The 21,652-nt window shown below is 35.6% G+C and overlaps 1 protein-coding gene across 1 annotated transcript in view; it reads left to right on the top strand.

The window, feature by feature from the left end:
• CABCOCO1 (ciliary associated calcium binding coiled-coil 1) overlaps window positions 1-21,652 on the top strand; it is a 155,123-nt gene that overhangs the window by 2,408 nt on the left and 131,063 nt on the right. The window contains exons 2-3 of the mRNA XM_079138547.1: window positions 18,784-18,969; window positions 20,628-20,706. Coding sequence (XP_078994673.1) covers window positions 20,695-20,706 — 12 coding nt within the window. The 5' untranslated portion in view covers window positions 18,784-18,969; window positions 20,628-20,694. The remainder of the gene's footprint in view (window positions 1-18,783; window positions 18,970-20,627; window positions 20,707-21,652) is intronic.

The following is a 21,652-nucleotide window of genomic DNA, read 5'->3' as shown; positions in this document are numbered from 1 at the left end:
AAAATCGGGAAAAAAAATGATTATTTATTGTTGAATCTTATTATTTTATTATCAACACACTGTCTTCAAATTGACACAGTGGTTCCAAGTCAATTTCAGATGTTAAAAGGGAAATCTATCCTGACTGATTGCTTTCAAAGGATCCCAGGTGAACGAATGTGCCACAGTGTTCCTCTGCTACTGCCATTTTAAATGAAAAGCTAATATCAAGTTACTGAATTAAGACTGAATTTAGTGTTTCCAGTTACAATAATACTCCATCCTCTTTAGACATCCACTAGGTTGGGTACAGACCAGCAAGTGCATTCTGTCCACACCTTCAACCCGAGTCTCAGAGCTCTAGCAACCACCTCCATCAGCTTCCCAAATTACTAAGGGGTGTTTATTTTACAAAACCTCTTTAAAGGAATATAGACTTTCATAAGAAAAAAATCAGTAATATTTTGTAACATTACACAGAATAACCCGATTTGACAAATTGACATATAGATGTCAATAAAATGGGGCTACGGAGCAATAAAAAAGCACAATGGGTCTGTGGATGACTAAAAGTCACATGGATAATTTCATGTCTCTTGGGTCTTGTCTAGTGAACAGAACGAGTCTTTTTTTTTTTTTTTTTTTAATTAAATGAACCACTGGCCATGTAAAATCTGATAGGTGATTTCAAGGAGTAAGATACATTCTTAGGAAGTTGGACTAATTGTGCCCTTTTAGCCTTGTTCTTAACAATTTTATCAACTTTGCAGAATTAGAAAACAATCCAGGACCTGAGAAATCCCTAGTAATTTATGAATATGTTACAATTCCCCCCTAAATTTGCCCCACTGAGTACCATATAGCACAGGAATTTATTAAGATAGTAGTAAAAATTGGGCTGATATGAATATAATCCAAATAATTTATTGAAATAATATCCAGAAACTCAACAACATTCTGAATTCTATATAACAGCACCTTCATTATTAGTATATTTACTGGCAAGTGCCAGATAATTATTTAAGCCGCAAATGATGGCTAAAGGTCTGAAAAAGTTGATGCAATTATCTACAGTAAGGCAAAATGAAACTATGGGAACCTAGTTACTTAGCATTCACTTATTAATGAGAGATTCAGTTGTCCTCATTTTTTCCATAGCTATATTGAGGCAAAATTAAAGGACAATAAAATGCACATATTTGAAGTATGTAATTTGATCAGTTATGACATATATGTAACCAATACTATCAATATAAAAAGCATTTTCAGTACTTTTTTAAATTTGAAATTATATAGACTGTGTTTCGTGCATGATTTATTACATTAGAAATCAATCACCTTAAGGTATATAGAACCTCACACCCACATGTCAGCTATTTCAAAATTAAATGGTGTACTCATAAATATCTCAGAAGTCAAGGAAGAAAGCACAAGAAAAATAAATAAAAAGTGCTTTAAACTAAGTGATAATAAAAGTTTAAAATATCAGGATCTGTGGGATGAAATAGTACTCAGTTCAACATTTATACCTTAAAGTACTTGTATCAGAAAGAAGCTAGAATCAAATGATTCTCAAAATTATGTAGTAGGAAGAAAAAATAAGAATAAGAGCAGAAATATATGAAATAGAGGAGGAATAATACAGCTAAAATTTGATAAAAATCAAACAAGTCTACTCAAGAAAAAAGTAAAAACACAAAAATTAGTATCAATGGAAAGGGAGCTATTAAAATAACCCTATAGATGCTAAAAATATATTAAGGTAACATTACAATTTTATGCCAACATATATGATCGCTTACATAACATGGTCTATATTAGAGAAGAATCCATGTTCTTCTGAGAAGAAAGTACATTCAGTCATTGATGGATGAAATATTCTATATATGTCTGTTAAGTCTAAATTATCAATTGTGTCTTTACTTCTATAGCTTCTTTATTTAGTTTTTGTTTGAAGAATCTATACAGTGCTGACAGAAGCATATTAAAGTTACCCAGCATTATTGTGTTGTGGTCTATTTGATTCTTGAAGTTAAGGAGGATTTGTTCGATGTACATAGATGCTCCATTGTTTGGGGCATAAATATTTACAATTGTTATGTCTTGTTGATGCATAATTCCTTTAAGCAGTATAAAATGTCCTTCTTTGTCCCTTCTGATTAACTTTGACTTGAAGTCCACTTTATCTGATATGAGGCTAGAAACCCCTGATTGTTTACTTAATCCATGTGAGTGATATGCTTTTTCCCGTCTTTTCACCTGCGGTCTATGGATGTCTTTGCCTATGAGGTGAGTCTACTGGAGACAGCATACTGTTAGGTCTTGTTTTTTAATCCAATCTGCTAGTCTATGTCTCTTGATTGATGAGTTTAGGCCATTAATGATCAAGGTTATTGTTGAGATATCATTTATGTTGCCAGTCATCTTGGTTTATTTCTAGTTTTTAATTTGAATTAGTTTCTCCTTTGATTGACTCTTCCTTTAATGTAGTCTCTCCCTTTCCTGGTTTTTACTGTTTCTCTCATCTCATCTTTATGGAATATTTTGTTGAGTATATTCTAAAGTGTAGGTTTTCTGGTTGCAAATTCTTTTAATTTTTGTTTATCATAGAAGGTTTTTATTTCATCTTCAGATCTGAAGTTTAATTTTGCTGCATATAGGATTCTTGGTTGGTATCCAGTTTCTTTCAGAGGTTGGTTTGTTATTCCAGGACCTCCTAGCTTTAAGGGTCTGGGTTGAAAAATCAGCTGAAATCCATACTGGCTTCCCCCTATATGTAATCTGATATTTTTCTCTGGCAGCCTTTAAAATTCTATCCTAATTCTGTATACTAGGCATTTTTAATATAATGTGACTTGACATGGATCTATTGTACTTGTGCATGTTTGGGATCCTCTAAGACTCTTGAATTTCATTTTCCATCTCATTCTTTAGATTTAGGAAATTTTCTGATATTTCATTGAAAAGATTTTTGCTTTCTTTGATTTGTATCTCCATGCCTTCATCTAGCTCAATAAATCTTAAATTTGATCTTTTCATGTTATCGAATAATTCTTGGAAGTTCTGTTCATGGTTTATTAATATCTTCTCTCCTTGGGTCACTCTATTTTCAAGATTATATATTTTGTCTTCATTGCCTAAGGTCCTGTTTTCCAAGTGATCTAGTCTGTTCATGATGCTTTCTATTCAATTTTTAATTTGGTTTATTGCTTCCTTAATTTCAAGGATTTCTGTTTGTTTTTTTCAGAATATCTCCATATTGAAGTGATTGTTTGCCCCCTGTATTTGCTCTCTTACATAACCCTTTCCTTCTCAGATTAATTTAACTTCTGAACTCCTTCTCTGACATTTCTACCACTGTGGTGTTGATGGATTCTGTGGTATTGATGGTGATTGGAGTATTTTGGTATGCTTGGGGTGATTTGTTACCTTGCTTTTTCATGTTGTTTGTGTGTCTACCCATCTAACAGTATGGATCTGAAGCAGTAGAGTTTCTACCCTGTGGACTTATAGTGTCCCTGTGGACTTATAGTGTTCCAGTATCTCACTGCTTAGGGGGAGACAAATAATAACAACAACCTGTCCAAACAATATACAAAATTACACCAAATATCTCTTACTATGATGTATAAAATGTTAGTTGTCACAATAAACAAACGATATGATCAGTTATTGCCTATAATGAAAACAGTAAATTTGCAAAAGGATTTTACATGTTCAAATGGTGGACATGGAGAAAACAGAAGTGATATAGGATGTGATGATAATGAAGGAGGAGGAGAGAAGACAGAAGTAAGAGATTAAAGAGAACAATAGAGATTGGCTGGTAGCAGAAGAAAAGAGAGAATCAATGGAAACTAATTGGTAGGAGAAAAAAATATATATAAAGCTAATTTTTTAAAAAAAAATTAAAAAGAAAAATACAAAACAAAACTAAAATATACTAGTCAAACATCCTAGTTCACAGAAAACTAATCCATGGACAATAACTGGCCTCAAAAATGCTATTAAGATGAGAACAAAATAGGAAATTATATGAATGTTCATGTACCATTAATGTCAGAAATAAACAGTGAAAAATAATCAAAAAAAAAAAAAAAAGGAAGAAGAAGAAGAGAAAAAAATGTTGATGAAAATTTAAAGAATTCTTTCCATTGGAGTTCAAAATTTTCTCAGCTTCTTTCCTCAGCAGTTTTAGGTGAGGTCTTCTGGAGTGTGATGCTCCACCCTCTGGGTTGCTGGAGTGAGGAGGGTAATCCTGTAGATGGATGTCCTGGAGGCACAGTTTAGGCTTAAGCAGGCTCCAGGCTCTTTGCTGAATGCTAATTGGTCTGGAGATTTAAAATCAGCACACCTCCAGCTCCCAGTACTTGCTGGTCCACGCTGGAAGACTGTACCCCAGGAACCTCCCCTGGGTTCCACTCATGTAGTGGAGGAGATAGTTCTTAGACTCCTAAATCCAGTGCAGACCCAATGTTCTTGGTCCTCGGTTCAGTCTTCAATTTCTCGCCACCCCTTCCTTCTGAATTCCCTGCCAGATGCATTTCTCCCAGCTGGTCCTGCAAGCAGTTGGATTGGAGGGGGAGGGTAGAGCCAGGTGGGTTTCTGAGACCAGTTGTTCCTTGTGTAAACCTCGCTGCATATTTGATTTTTCTCCTGGTCACTAAAGCACACTCCATGTAATGCAGTGTGTGTTTACTGGGCCTGTATTTTGGGTCAGACTTGGGTTTGTCAGGAATCAGCTTCCTCAGTTACCGTTCCTAGCCACAACTGCAAAATGGTTCCTTTCTTTGTCCTCTGCATGCTGCCTGGAGAGATGGCAGCTTCTTTCTCCATACATGGATATTGTGCAGTGAGTTCTTCAGGTTTTTTGGGCAATATCCTTGGTCTCCAAACACTCTGTACCCAGTCATGCCATGGGCCTTCCAAAAAATGCATATTCCTTTAATTCCTTTATCCCTCTACTGTGCTCATGAAGGGCCCTCTCTGGCTAGAGCTTCTGGCCCAGCCGTGGCAGAGGCTGTGCTGCTGTGAATTTTTTTCCTTTTTTATTATATTCAATGTTCTGTGTCCCTGAATGTCCAGTTTTAGGTTCCAGTAAGGTCCCCCCTCTTTTTTATGTTCACCCACCTTTTGGAGAATCTGCCTTGGTTTCACACCATAAGGCACCCAGGAATGAGACCTCCTCTATTCTGCCATCTTGGATCTCTCCAGTTGTCATTATTTTTAAAGAACTAAAAGCATTGAACTTTATTTTCTTTCACTTTCCAGGAACATATTTATTGAAAAGCATATCACTCAGCTGGGTGTGGTGGTACACTGTAATCCCAGCAGCTAGGGAGGCTGAGGCAGGATGGTAAGGAATTCAAAGTCAACTTCAGCAATTTAGAGAGGCTCTAAGCAATTCAATGAGACCCTGTCTCTTATAAACCATAAAAAAGGGCTGAGGATGTTGCTCAGTGGTTAAATACCCCTGGGATCAAACCTTAGTACCCAAAAAGGCATACCACTCTCCTATAATAATTTTCTTTCTTGATCAAATTACTCCTCTCTGTCTACCAAAATTTACCTTTTCCCATCATTCACTGTATTTACACACCAGTCCTTCATCTGGAGCTGTATCTGAACCTTGTCACACTGGACCCACCCTTTAAACCCAGATGTGATCTTGCCACCACCCCCTCCCAACTAAAGAGTGTCTGTTTTTAACCTCAGAAATCAGCATCTCCATGATCCTAGCCAGCCTCAGATGATCTCAAATGTGGAGACATGCATTGTGGAGTCTGTTTTATTTGACTCTATAACCCACATTACCCAGACTTCTCACCTGGCCCTCCCTTTCCTTCTTAGCTATCGTTCCATGAGTAGGTTATACTTGGGTTGAAGATAGAAATCACCCATGATTTGCCTGTCTTGGCAACACCCACAGAATGTAAGACAATTTCTTAATAATTATTCTCACAATTTAGATATTGGGAGAATGTGTTACAGAGGCATCTTTTTTCCAATTGACACTCAATTTGTAACTGATCCTCCCAAAACCATACATGCCATGGTAACTTTATAGTCATATTGCCATATCATGTGTTGTTTTATAGGGAGTTGGGAGGTGATATTAAGTAGACACCTTTTGAAGAAGTTTGGCTATAAAAGAAAGGAAAAAACCAAAGTCAATCACTTAAACAGAAAGATGGAGCAAGGAAAAATGTTATGTTTTATGGATGAGGCTTAGAAGGAAATGAGAGTACTTATAGGTTGCAGAAAAAGGATGGTAAAACAGAAGAGACTGACATGACACAAGTTAGGATCCTTCCTGATGGAGAGTCTAGGAAACAGAGAGAGAGGGTGGGATCAGGTGGAAGAGTTTTATGTAATTTTTTAAATACACTTTTGTGTCCTGGAAAATAAATGAGGCACATTCAAGTTTTTAAACTAAGCAGTTATAGGGGGCGACCCATTTAAAATGTAGCCTATGATGTAAACATGGCTGACAGCCAGTACATTGCTAGATGGTTAGCATGTGTTGAATGCTCACCATCTACCAGTCACTGCACTGAAGCACTCTTACATACATGACCTAATTCAATTACCACTCTAGCAATTTAGCATGCTAACACCATGAACTTAGTAACTGCAGCAGAAGAGACCTCCACCAGCAGAGCTCATCAAAAGTGTCATTCTGTTTTTTAACTGAGTTGGAGCAGAATGTCCTGGTGCCGTTTACAGGAATTGAAGAGATGTATTTACATAGTGACTACCTCCAGAATAACTCCCTCTGAGAAAGTTCCCACAAGGCAGTTACAGTGCTGTTCTGTAACTGTAATAAAGCAAATGATTCAGTAAGTTGAATCCTTCCATTGTGCGATTAACAAAGACACAGAGCATTACACAGATCACCAAACTGCAGTGTGCTCACAAGGAAGTCCCACAGCCTCAGCCTGAGAGAACAGAGGCTGGCTGCATACTGCTGCCCAAGGAAAACCAGTGTCTCCAGTTTAAAAAAAAAGTTTATTTAGAGTCCAGGAACAGGGATTTGTTGTTGTTTCTTTGCTCTGTTTACTTACTACTTTTTCTTTTTCCTTTATTGCATAGGTAAACAAACCGCCATTGTGAGTCTTGAGCCTTTTTTTTTTTTCCCCCTAAATTAGATGTACTTTTGTCAGGTGATCTTGGATCTTTCTATCTACATGTTTGCTTTTTGTTTGTTTGTTTCTATTTTTTGGTACTGGGGAATGAATCCAGAGGTGCTTGGCCACTGAGCCACATCCCCAGTCCTTTTTATTTTTTATTTTGAGACAGTCTCACCAAGTTGCTTAAAAACCTCACTTAGTTTCTGAGGCTAGCTCTGGACTTGCGATCCTCCCATCTCAGCCTCCCGAGTGGCTAGGATTACAGGTATGCAGCACAGTGCCAGCCTTCTATATACTCTCAGAAATATTTAGAAATACTCTCCACAAACACATTAACAAATTGGTTGTCTTTTCGTGATGAGTCTTAGTTATTGTAAGTATTTATATTCTGAAATTATAAATCAAAAAATATTTACTAATCATTGGGATGAGTTCATGTGTAGAAATGCAACGAAACAGATGAAGTTAAAGGGAAAAAATCCAATGGAATATTTCAAAGTAAATACAGGGAAGTAGAAACAAATTAAATAAAATTTCAAAAGACAGCCTAATACCAAGAAACTAGATCTAAAATGTATAGTATTTCATCAAAATTGCTTACTCATCTATAAATGCCCTATAGTCTCTCAGAGTTGTAAAGAACAAACTTTAAACTCTGAAGGACAGGTTCACCTTGCACCTCAGACTTCACCTCACTAATTCATGTACCAGGACTCTTGAAACATAATCAAAAGGCAGAGATTGAGCAAGACAAAAACCAGAGAATGAAATATTAGTCTCAATAATACCTATAGCATTCCAAAACCCAAAAGGGAAAATTACATTTATAATAGGACTGACAAAAAGAAAAAAAAAAATAGCCCACATATATATGTGTGTGTGTGTGTGTGTGTGTGTGTGTGTGTGTGTGCATGTATATGTACATTTTTTTTGCTTTAACTCATAGAGTAGAAAGATTATATTACAGCCAGATTTTATTATTCTGCTCAACACACATAGATTATTGAGGTACTATATTTACCTTGTATCAATAAATAACATTAAATGAAGTAGGACTGATTCATGGCTGACATAAATATTGTCTGTATTACTACTTTCCGTGGACATTGCTGCTTTAGTTCTGTCATACCAATACACACACACCACAATCATAACCATAAACTAAATGACTACATACTCAGAATAGATGGCTGTTAGAAAATACTCACACTAATTGATAATGACATCATGCTGGTATGCACATTACAATGTAAATGAGGCTTCCAGACTCATTTATGGCTCTTTTATTCAAAGTTTAGTACTTATTGGTTTGTTTTTTTTTTTTTTTTTTTTTTTTTCATGGTTTAGAAGGTTCTTCTTAAGGCTGTGGGATTACTTATTCCTGCTGATTTTGCCCCTTGGAATTGGACCAAGAGTACCAATTTTTAACTGTATTTTAAAACAGATGCTTACCAGCAATGAAGCGGAATTGAAATGGATAATGGAAACCACATTACTGAAAGAAAACAAGTAAGGAGAAAACTGATTAACAGATTTATTCAGGCAGCCATTTGGCTTTTTAAGAATTGAATTATTCTTTGCATCAGAATATAATATCACTGTTTCCACGCTTTTGTTTGAGTGTGTATGAAGAGAATCACCCAAATGAACACTTTATATTACTGATATATTTTGAAAGGTGGTTTAACAGCCATCTCAAACACATCTGTAAGCTTAAGTGATTTCTCAGGGTCATACAAAGATCTAGGAATCAAATGCAGAACTCTGAACTTCCCCTCAAGTGTTTGCAAAACTCAGCCAAATTTAGCAAAACCAGGAAAGAAAACAGTGCTTGATATCATGCCCAGCTTTTCTTTGGCTCGTATTTGTGATGATTCACAGCAAGACCACATGGTTTCCCTCTGTCTCAACTCCTTCCTTTTCTAAGAACTCATGTTTCTGGAAGACTCCATTATTCTCTTCAATGCTAGAGAGTACGGAGGAAAATTACTCACATGCAGATTTGAGGTCTTGTAAATGTAGGACATATTTTTTTCTTTATTTTGTGTGTATGTGTGTGTATTGGGAGGGGTACTGGGATTGAACTCAGGGGCACTCAACCACTGAGCAACATCCCCAGTCCTATTTTGTATTTCATTTAGACCCAGGGTCTCACTGAGTTGCTTAGTGCCTCACCATTGCTGGGGCTGGCTTTGAACTGGTGATCCTCCTGTCTCAGCCTCCTGAGCTGCTAGGATTGTAGGCATGCACCATCACGCCCAGTTTTTTCTTTATTTTTCTAAATGAAGTTGTAGAATTACAACTTCAGAATTAATTATTCACTTAACTATAGTACATTCTTAAGCTCAAGTAGACTTACTTTTGCTGAGTTTCACCCATAAGCACATTCTCCTTCATGCAGATGAATTGCACGTTCCATATGTAGTCATAGCATGTAACCCATTTCCTAGACATTGCTCACCTAGTACACTGTTTATAGTGGAAGGAGGAAACTGCATGTGTTCTCATTTTCAAAGAGCTGAAAAGGTTTTGTTTTCCTGTTTGTTTTTTAATTAATATAAGCTCTACCAAAGTGAAGGAGGAAAAAATACTTCATTACTGAAAATAAATAGTTGAGATGTAAAATTGGGATCAGAAATGATGGAAACATTAAGAGAAGTAGACTGTGATGATCTCACCAAGTGATATCACCATAGTCATTTTTCAGTGCAGTAGTAATTTGGCAGCAGGATGGTCTGACAGTAGCTCTACATTTTGCTTAGCTGAGAGCTTCCCTTGTAGCATAATACATCATGGAATTGAAAGCATTCAGCTTTGTTTTGCAATTCACAATTCAGCCCAGGTGGGCCACTATTACACAATAACTGTACAGCTGTTAGTATCATTGCCTAAATTGCCCTTCCTTTTTAAAATTTACAGTATAATCTGCTGAACCAATAGATACTAATGTCCAAAAATTCAGCTCTTATTTACCATTTACTCCTTGTAAAGGTCCAAAATAACTAACAAATCATTCTCTAAGGAATTCCAATTATGCTGCTTGTTCCCTTAAAGAGTATAAAGGCAAAAAATGTCAGCATTGTGTGTGAGGAATAAAGTACTCCCAACACCTGCTAACAATACACACTGTATAAAGCACTTAGCCCGTAATGCATTTGAGGAAATCATTTCAGAAATTTACAAACATAATTTTTGGCCTATCTTCCCACCATTGTAAAGACTCTACCACATGCTATAATTTTTATCTGAATTGCCTGATGCTCTATTCTTGATGTTAACCTGGTGGGGGGAACTAAACAGATACATAGGTTGTATCAAATATACAGAGTTTTGTCAGAGTTAATGCTTATAAAAATTAATAGCTCCTGCTGAAACGTTCTGATCCCAAAGAAATCATTCATTTATTTAACTGATAGTGTTTGTCTTCATCCAAGAGCTCTTGAGTACATTCAAAGAGCTTTGCTCAGTGTGATAAATAGAACACGTTTACTCATTTGTTTCAAAGCTTTGAAACACTTTTTTTTTTTTTAACATTCTAAAGACTTTCAAAAAGAACAATAAATTGAACAAATTAAAGTGGACAGAGAATAGAAAGGTCAAACCCAGGTGTGATGTATATTTGTAATGGAGAGCAGCTAACATAACACAGGATTATGTTCTGTGTATTTTACTGGGAAGACTGACTACAGGATAAAGAAGCCCCTGCTCCCTGTTTTCTCTCTGAACCAGTCCTATTGGCAAGTTTTGTTAGATTTTTCAGCAGGGAAATGATGATGTCTGACAGTAGTTCTATATCTTGCTCAGAAACAAGAAAACTTCCTCCTGCTTTTCCCTCCACCCCCACCCCCAGCATCCTCTTTATTGTTCGAACCCTGGGCCAAACATCTATTTTCTGACTGCAGTGATGTTTTCCTCTGACATGGGTATTTCCACATGATATTTTACTAACAAGCTTATGAATATACCTGACACAGTTTACGTCTATAATCTTCATGAGAAATTTCTCAGTATGTTATTAAAAAGTTATCTGATCCAGATTCGTTGTTTTCTGCTCCACCAAAATCGCTTTTATTCATTAATTATTTATTTGATTTATATGAAATGTGTTCATTGCCCAAGGACTTCTGGGTTTGTGCATAAAATTTAAACTAAATTCAGCAGCTAAAATCCCTCTTAAAGTATAATGAAATTACCAAGTTAATGGAGCGGTGTAATCAAACCAGAGTTAATAAATATTTTGTGGCCTTAATAGATGCCATAAGAACAAATGTCAATAGATACTGACAATTTGCCATGTGAAAGCATGACATTTATTATGTTTATTTTCATGTTGTCATGCATTTATTATTTTTATGGTCCAGTTATACTGAGTACCTTGGAACCACAGTACTGTGCTTTATGAAAATAAAAGAAATAAACAGTTTTCCACTTTCCAAAAGTAACTTATCTTTTTTTTTTTTTTTTAATAGTATGCATTAAAGTTTGCCAGAGGGGTTAGTCCATCTAAATGCACAGACTCCTACTAACACACATTGTGAAAAAATGTACCTTTAAAGACTGGTAGAAAAACAGGAGTCTGGCAGAAAGGTTTTAAGTTATAAATATATTAGGTAGTGGGTTTTGCATCTCTTTGTGTCATTCTTTATTAGGAAAATATTTCAATTCATGGGAGTCCATTTTTTTGCATGCAAGCACATAGTCCTTTTGAACACCCATGGTGTTCTTAACTTCTTCTAGAGTCTTCTGATACACATCTGCTTTCATAGCATGTATTATATGTTAAATTGTAAGTCAAGAATGAAATTGTTCCCCAAACCTATTTCAGAGTGGATAGGACCCTTTTGCTAAAATATGATTTGCCAAATTCTGCTAGATGAAGAGAGGTACCAAAGAACCCACAGATGGCTACAGTACCTTCTGGATCTTACTATTCAAAAGTTTCTTGTCTATGTGATTAAAGAAGCAATGCACACTGCCAGAAAACAGCTTTTTTTTTTTCCCACTTTGATAAAAAAAAAAAGAAATCATTATTAATTTTCTATTTTCATGAAAAACACTGAGATGCTCTAACTTTCTCTTCAAAAAATTTTGGCTACTTAGAGTTCTGAAATTAGCACTTGGACAAATGGAAACAAAATATTTTTCAAGGAAAGATGTAACAAATTTGTTACAAAGAATCACTGCTAGTAAGTAGTTCCAGGAGGCTTGCAGAAAATGGTTTCCAAATAATTGAGTCCCTTTTAATATTTTCTTTTAAAAAAAACTATAGTGGATAGTTGTTGAACTAGAGTGACAGATACATGGATATTTATAGTAGTATTTTTTTTTTTAGAAAAAAGTAGAGGTTTGAAAATTTCTATTAAAAATAAAGAAATAAAAATTGCATCTTTATTACCGAAAATTTGCAAAGTACAAATAAGCAAAAAGATGAAATCACTCAAAGGCAATATTTTAGTCAATTTCCCTCTAGTTCTCTTATTAGATGAGTATTACTATAATTGCACAGATCCACAAATGAGCATCATGCTGTGTATATCTTATTTTGTACTATTCTCTCTTAATTTATCATGAATAATTTCTCAAAAATGTGACTTTGTAGGCATACAAAATTTCATTTTATGATTTTAACTTGTATTCCCCATTATTGTATATTACTTAATATCTCACTCTCTCCCCATACTTATAAAAAATGTTACACTAAAAATTATAGGTGATATTTGCAGATGCTTATGATTATGTCCTTAGGACACATTTCTAGAAATGTTGTTTCCAGGTCAAGAAATAAGTAAACTTAAATTTTTATGAATAGTCTCATATGAACATGTAAAAATACCATTAATTCACATGACCACCAAAGTGCATGAGAAGATCTGCTCCCCTGCATGTTTGCCAATCTTGACTGGCAAGAGATATTATGATTTTTCATCTTGTATTTCTTTCTTTCATCATAATTGAAGTTAGACACCTTTCATGTGCCCATTTAAGCCCTTAATTATTTTTTTGTAGAAGAAGCTAGGTTTGCCCTTTTTCTTATTATCTTATATTTTATTTCAGTAGCTCCACTTTTCAATTCAAAATAAGTTTTTTAGTTAATTTTTATGTCTTACTTTCCCACATCAGGTTATGATTTCCACATAAATAAAATCATCTCCAACATTTTAATCAACCATTGAAGACAATTCACTCTGGTGTTAAAATAATAATTATAGAAATGATATTAAGAATGCCCAGTTCTCATAGTATAGACAAAAAAGAAAACAACACTCCATTCTACCAAGATAAGAGGCTAAACTTTAGCTTTGGTTCTGCAAGTGAGTTGAGGGAGAGGCATAAAATGAAACCCCCCCAGAGGTCTGTAGATATGGAAGTGGCAACTTAATACTCAAGTGAATTTCCCCTTTTTCTGCACCATTCTGACAGTAGCTCCCTTCCAAGTTCAATCGCCTGAACTCTATGATTGAGTAATGAAATTGTGAAGGTTTTCATGCTACTACTCTACTTCCTTATTAGAAGAATTTTATAGATTAAAATAAGTGAGGAAAAATACCAGTCATTTTGATCATTAGACTATTTATGTTCAGAAAAGGAGCAATATTATCTAGTTTCATTTAGAGCCACTTTTGGATAGTCTATATTATTTTCTATTTTCTTAGGTATTCATCATTTTAGAAATTAACTTTCAATTTATTTCAGTGGATTTAAACCTATATTTTTGTATTAAGTTCTTAATGGGTAAATAAGTGAAAATATTCTCTATTTCTATAAATGTATTGTCCAGTCTATTAGACATGTATTTATTATCACTATAAAATGTATTAAATTATTACAACATGTATTTTAACTATAAATACTAACATAATGAGACTGTTCCTAGTCATGTCAAGGACAGACTAGAACTTATTTCAGTATTCTGATTTGCTTTCCTACAATTAAAAATACACAGGCACACATTTGATCTATGTAAGTAATTACAAATGATAGTTTGAAAAAGAACTCATTTCCTGGGTAATCTTTGGATATTCTTCAGTTAGGTAATCCAGAGCTTAAAATAAAACCAATATTTAGACACTAATTATATCTTAGATTTTCTCAAATCTAAGTCAGACAAAAAGCATCGAAACCTAAGGGACAGTACTCTGATGGCCATTTAATGGTATGGTTTACCTTATCAACAGATTCTCCATGATTCCACTGTGATGCAAAAACATGTCACCAGCGGATATACCTTTATAAATTTTATTCAATTGTCATCTTTTCTCATAGGCCTATCCTCTGTGCTATGCTTGAGCTGTTTTGCAATTTTATGACAACAGACATGATAAAGTTTGAATTATTTTAATTGTACAAAATCAAAACATTCCTAACAAATGAAGCATATATACATCAATCAAATGCAAGGAAGAAAAAGATATATTCAAAATGTATCTAACCCACTGTTTAATAGGTTGAAGCCATCCAACATGTTAATATGTGGATTACAGTGTATTTGTACTTAAAGTACAGCTTGAAAACTATGTGGCTAACAATAGATGCTTAAAAAAAAAAAAAAAAAAAAACTAATATCAAGTCAAATCTCGGTAGACCCTCGAAACACAGCTTGCAAACTATTGCTTTGAGAGATGTACAGTACAGTGAAACTTGGGCTCTTAATTACATAGTCCTGAGTTTAAATTCTATCACCTCTGGTAAATAGCTCTGTAATGCTGGTAAATAATTAACTTCTTCAAGCCTCAGTGACTACCTCTGTTGCAAGGCTTAAGGAAGATAATGCACAAAAAGCAGTTAGCCAGAATGCTAGTTATGATAATCACCATGATAAGCTTTATTCAATTGTCATCTTTTCTCCCAGGCCTATTCTGAGTGTCGTATTTAAAACTACAACATGCCCAGAGTCCTCCAACCCCTAGATCTGGTAAGTTTTTTGTTGTTGTTGTTGTTGTTGTTTTTCCACAGCACTTACCACTCTCTAAACACATGATTAACCATCAGCCAGGGGAATATGATTTCCAGTTTAAAAACACATATAATAATATCAGGCTCTTTGTAGATCTTAACTTCCCAGACTTGTATAGACAAAAAGCCTTTCAAAATAATAATTAGTTAGCTCTTAGATCTAAATAGAATCTAGTCTTATGAACTCACTAAAATGGAATTTCTGGAAGCACAGAGTGTTTGTCTTCCTCCTCCTCTTCTTCTTCTTCTTTTTTTTTTTTTTTTTTTTTTAAACCACATGCATAGGACAGTGTCTGACTCTATACACAGTAGTCCATAAAATTTTGTTGGATTAAGGAATGATAATAAGAAAATGTCTTGGTACATATCATCAGCAATTTTTTAAAAATTTAAGGTATGAAAAATGTCTTTCATTCCATTTTTTATTTTATTACTCATATTAATAATTAACCACTAATCACTGGAGGTGGAGTTAGAAGCACAGCTTTAATAAATCTCTCCATGTCTGACCACAACTGAGGTCAGTACATTGGTACCTCTCATTAGATAAAGTTCCAGTAGGAAGGAAAGGGACAGCTTCCTTATAAAGATTGGAATTAATGTTGGTCTCATCAATCCATGCAGAGCCAGAGAAGAATAGATAGGCTTGTTCCAACAGCTTATACATACACTAGAAAAACAGGCCGTTTCTTGTTCAGTCAAGAGAAGCAGTTCTGCAAATGGGTTTCAAAAGACACAACAGCAATAAGAAATCAGAAACACTTCCCCATTGTCATAAGCTGTCCTTGGACCCTGAACCTAAGATCACTGGGCTCTACCATTTGTGGAGTCTACTGAGCAGCATAATTCCTCTTGAGTCTGCCACATCAGACTCAAGCACTCAGGAGTGGGCTTCCCAGACAAGAAGAATCCACAGTTCTTTAAAAGATCTGCATTTTAAACATATTTCTGCTTCCTAACTCAACTACGAAATGATAATCAAATTGAATCAGTCAGCTTTGTATCTATGGTCATGGTATCAATTATTTCAAGAGAGTCTAATGATTGAAAGAAAATATAGTATCATATCAGAGTGCTTAGAAGATGTAGATCACAAAGAAGGCATTGTCATAGCAACCCTTCTACTAATTACCAGGATAATTCCAGAGTAAAGCAGAACCTACTAGAACACTGTGGCCAATCTCATAGAGAAAATTCCTAAGGAAGAGGCGTGTGATCCAATGTGTGCTGTTTTGATTCAGCCTGCCAGATGCCATTTTCTCTCTCTAAAGTCTGAACATTAGACAGGTGGGGTGGCCGGTGCCTATAATCCCAGCTATTCAAGAGGTTAAAGGAAGTTCATGTTAAGCCTGAACAACACAGTGAACCACCAACCCCACCCCACCACCATTTTTTTTAATTAAAACTTTTTTTAAAAAAAATCTGAACATCATTCTGTTCTATGATCCATCATTTTTTCATTTCATTCCCCCAATCTTCTGCTTTTGTTTTTTTCTGTGTAAACATTCTAAGTTTATTTGCTCTAAGTAAGGAATTGTTTAAGGAGTTTTCTAAGAAAACCATCCATATTAAAAGAAAATAAAGCTATTTTTCATAATTCATCAAAAACCTCACTCAACAGTGTTTTCTCTACTGCTATGTACTAAAGCTATGCCTACCTGCATCCTTGGGGCCATAAGAGGGGCACTATAATGGACATCATGAGACAGGACTATCATCAAAATAACAATCCAGAAACTAATCATTAACCACCATTAGGCTATGATATCTAGTCTGACACATAGCACATAGAACCTCATGTGTTCAGTCCTAGCCTCCTGGCACACATAGACAATCATCTCCCCAAAATTATTATAAAACAAAATAGAATAAGGTATAAGTTCTGTGATGTTGATTGCAATCTTCTGAAACCCGTTCAATGACATCACACATTTTTGTAGTGCAATGCTTGACCCACCAGCTTTGAGACACATGAAAATGCATTTCATTTGAACAGGATACAGATTTGATTTTTAGTGATGACGAAAAGTATTTTTTAAAATCTGTCACCTATTGTGCTAGAATTGAGAATAACCACAGCTACAAAACTTTTTTTTTTTTTTTATTGATTAGTTGATTGTTTCACCATCATGCTTGCCTATCTATTGAAGGCTTACCAAAGCATTTTAGCAAATACTGTGGAGGTGAAAGGAATCATAACAATATCTTCTAAGACTAGAAGGTGAAACAAAGTTGTCTTTAAGTTGAAGTCTAAGAAGGCACCAGAAAAAGACTTCCTTTTAAAAGCTATAAACCCCACAGTGAGCAACTCTATGAACTCCATTAAATCCTCCTTCATTTAAGTGGCAAAAGAAGTCACCATTTTCAAAAGTCTCCTAAGAAAATACAAATACACCCTGGTAGGAGCTAAGCCATACCATCTTATACTTTAGTTACTACTGTAGACCTGGGTTGAAAATTAGCCAAGAGTAAAATGCTAAATGAGTTCACAATTATAGTGAACATACTGGGAATGGAATGGGGGGGGGGGGTCGGGGCAAGAGAAGAGGATTGGAAAGGGACTAGAGAGGCACCAGATATAAATTCCATCCACCCACCCAGGCTCTGGAGTGCACAAAGAGCTGAAGTGATGTGACGCAGTGAGGCAGAGTGAGTGGGCTTTGGAATCATAGGAACTGGTCCATACCTGCACCTGCCTGCCGCATACTTAGCCATGAGACATTAGGTCAGTTACTCAGCCTTCTGGGCTTCAGTGTCTTCATCTACAAAATAAAAATAGTACCGTCTACCTCATAAAGTGATTCTGATGATTAAGTGAGACAATATAAGTCATTTCACTTTCCTGGAATCATAAACATGCATATGCAACAGAAATGTTTAATAACAGTGATACTGCCAAAGTAGATGTCTGAGGCAATGAATACTTAGGGAAATTATAAAGTAATAGAATTTGCAGAGATGAAGTTTCCCTTGAGATTATCTGGTGGTTTTCAAACTTTTTAAAGCTCAAAATCCTTCCTTCTAACAAAATGTACACGAAAGTTATTATGTAAAACAGATAAAATAGAAATTGCTATATTTAAAATCTGGATGGGGTAAGAGGTACTGCAGAGAAGGGGGTAATGCTTGCTTAGTGGAGGCACTTCCAGAATCGCCCGGGGGGAGGGCTCCTTCAAAATGTATTCACAGAGAAATGGAGCTCCTGCCTTTAATTAAGTGGCACCCAGTCACTTTTAGACAGTTTAAGAAGAAAAAAATAATCAATAAAATGCTTTTGATCATCCATATTTCACAAGTTTAAAGTGTAGGATGAATTTTGATTTTTATAAAAAAAAGATTATGGCTAGCTCAAATCATGCATTTAAAGGTGTGTGCTTTAGAAATTTGGGTCAGTCTGCCTTGGCTAACATTCTGGAAACAGGATACAGGTTTTCTTCTCAGCTGAAACACTTTCACATGACATATATGTCATTGCTATAGGTTTGTTAACTTGGTTTTGCATTAAATTATCAGTTCACGGGTATGAATTAATGACATAAAATAGTTCACTGAAGCCTAAAAGGTGTGATGAAACTACTAACACAAATACTGCAATAAGGAACAATTTGTAAATGGAAATAATAAACAGAACTTGTGTGAAATATACATTATATACATAAATATACTGGGACAACTGAATCTGTGAATAATAAGCATTCTCCCATACCACTGCCCCCACCAGGTGTGGCCCTCTGGCTTCCAGTGAATTCTGCAACCTCACATGATGTTGTGACCTGTAATCCTTCACAGAGTGAATCAAGGGGAAAAATACCCTGACTTCTCCACCCCTACATTCCCATCCCCTGGTGAAATTTTACTGGGAAAAGTCAAAACTTCAAGGGCAGGATGAACAAGAAGAAAAGATGAGGTACTGTTCCTTCCTCTACTCCCCATAATCCAAGGAGAGGCCATCAGGGTTCAGGTGATCTTGCTTTTGCTATTTTACAGGGAAAGTTTTTTAAAATGGCTTGTCAATAGGTAACTACAAATTCTTCTTGACATTAGAAAGTTAGAATTTAGAGAAACGACCATCTATACAAGTTGTCTGAGGAAGCCTGCTGCCCAGGACATAAATGGCACAAGCCCCATGTTAGTTCCAGTCTCCCTGTCTGCCTCCCTGTCTCCCTCAATTCTGAGGGTAGTTAAGCTTAGGCCCAGTCTCTCCAGCTTGGGAACAAGGCAGAGAGCAAGGGATAAAGACAGATCATTGTTTGGAAATCCAGAATAAAAATAAGAGCCAATTGCTGGGATTTCTTATGTTCAATTACAGACAATACTGTAAGTGGTGGCCAATTCCAATGGCATTGAACAAATCAGACATAACCTTCCTTGTTAAAAGTCTTAGAGTTAATGTTTGCTAATATCAGTCAAGATCCCACTAGAGAATACAAATCTATCTGGAAACTGAGGAAAGTTTAGTAAAGAAGCTATTTGAAAATATGTAGGCAATCACAAGTGAAATCAACAAGGGATGGAGAAGCAGCTCAGGATTAGCAGCCTGAGGGAGCCTTTACTACCCTTAGGCCTAAAGGGGTAAAGATAGAAGTTACCTGAACCAGAAGAGAGCTGTAGCCATGGATGAGCTCAGGGACAGGCTTTTTTCTTTGGGATCTTCATTGTAAGAATCCAGCTGCTTCTAACTGTAATCCTGCAGAGAGTGAATTGAGAGAATAAATACTCTAACTTCACTCATCTACCCTCTAATGACCTGCTAGTGCTCCCACTGGCCAAACTCAACCATATGTCAGAGGGTAAGAATATGGCAGATCCAACTGATGGAGCCCAGAAATATTAGTCTACCAGGATACAAGGCCTGTGGAAAAGGGTAGAGAATGTATACGAGAGGCCAAAGGAGAATGTCCCACACCAAGGAAGGCAGGAACCAGTAGCAAACCTTCATAGTACAGCTTTAGGGGAGGAAGAAGATAAAAGAGCATGGAGTGGTTAAAAATGAGGGATCAATAATTGATAGATTCATCTATTGAAGGGCATCTAGGTTGGTTCCACAACTAGCTATTGTGAATTGAGCTGCTATAAACATTGATGTGACTGTCACTGTAGAACACTGATTTTAAGTCCTTTGGGCAAAAACCAAGGAGTGGGATAGCTGGATCAAATGGTGGTTCCATTCCAAGTTTTCTAAGGAATCTCCACACTGCTTTCCAGAGTGGCTGCACTAATTTGCAACCCCACCAGCAATGTATGAGTGTACCTTTCTCCCCATATCCTTGCCAACACCTGTTGTTGCTAGTATTCTTGATAATAGCCATTCGAACTGGAGTGAGATGAACTCTTAGGGTAGTTTTGATTTGCATTTATCTAATTACTAGAGATGTTGAACATTTTTAACATATTTATTGATTGATTGTGTATCTTATTCTGTAAAGTGTCTGCTCAGTTCCTTAGTCCATTTACAAATTGTGACATACACCACACACACACACACACACACACACACACACACACACACACACACAATGGAATATTACTCAGCCATAAAGAAGAATAAAATTATGGCATTTGCAGGTAAATGGATGGAATTGGAGAATATCATGCTAAGTGAAATAAGCCAATCTCAAAACAACGAGACCAAATGTTTTCTCTGGTAAGTGTATGCTGATATATAACTGGCAGGGGCGGGGTTAGGGAAGAAGAAGAACATTGTTGGATTGTGTCGAGGGAAATGAAGGGAGGGAGGAACGGGGGAAGGAAAGATGGTGGAATGAGACAAACATCATTACCCTATGTGCATGTATGATTACACGAATGGTGTGACTCTACTTCATGTACAAACAGAATAATGAAAAGTTGTACTCCATTTGTGTACAATGAATCAAAATGCATTCTGCTGTCATGTATAACTAAATAGAACAAAAATAAAAAATAAGTTGATTGAAAATAAATGGAACAAGTTATAAAATTTTCTTAGAGAATCTGGAGTAGGACATATAATTGTTTACAATATGGAAAAAACTGACTTTTCATTTTGAAGAGCAGAAAGAAGCACTATAAAGTGGAATGACTGGAGAAAAAGGACTAACAGACGGTCATGGAATGGGAGAAGATGGTTTTGAATTGTATTATGTGAAATAATGTCAAAACAGGACCAAAAGTGTTTATTGGAAATCATTGTCCCATCTATCCTCAATAATAATTAGTCACTCTTAGAATGTATGCTACTGTGCTAGGTTTACTATATCGTCTCCTAGGAGTGTTTTATTAAGGTAAGAACTTCCAATGTTTTTGGTATGATTTGCACACATTAAAGCACTTGATTGAAGAGAAGACTAAATTTGAGGATGAGGTAAAGGTTACAAAAACTTTAAAAACTTTCAAACTTTAAATTTTAAAATGATTATTAGAAGACTTTCTTTGCTTAAATATGTAACAAGATGAAAGACAATTACTTAGAAATTGAATTGCTTTTTATATTTTTTTCTTTCTACTAAAAGGTTACTATGTTTCAAGGCTAGATACATTGTTCTATCAAATTCCATCTCCAAAATTCTCTGTTCTCTCACTACCATTTGAAGGACAAATTGAGCTCAACA

This window comes from Sciurus vulgaris (genome assembly GCF_902686455.1).
Source record: "Sciurus vulgaris genome assembly, chromosome: 4".
Lineage (NCBI taxonomy): Eukaryota > Metazoa > Chordata > Mammalia > Rodentia > Sciuridae > Sciurus > Sciurus vulgaris.
This window is presented reverse-complemented; position numbering and strand designations above follow the sequence as displayed.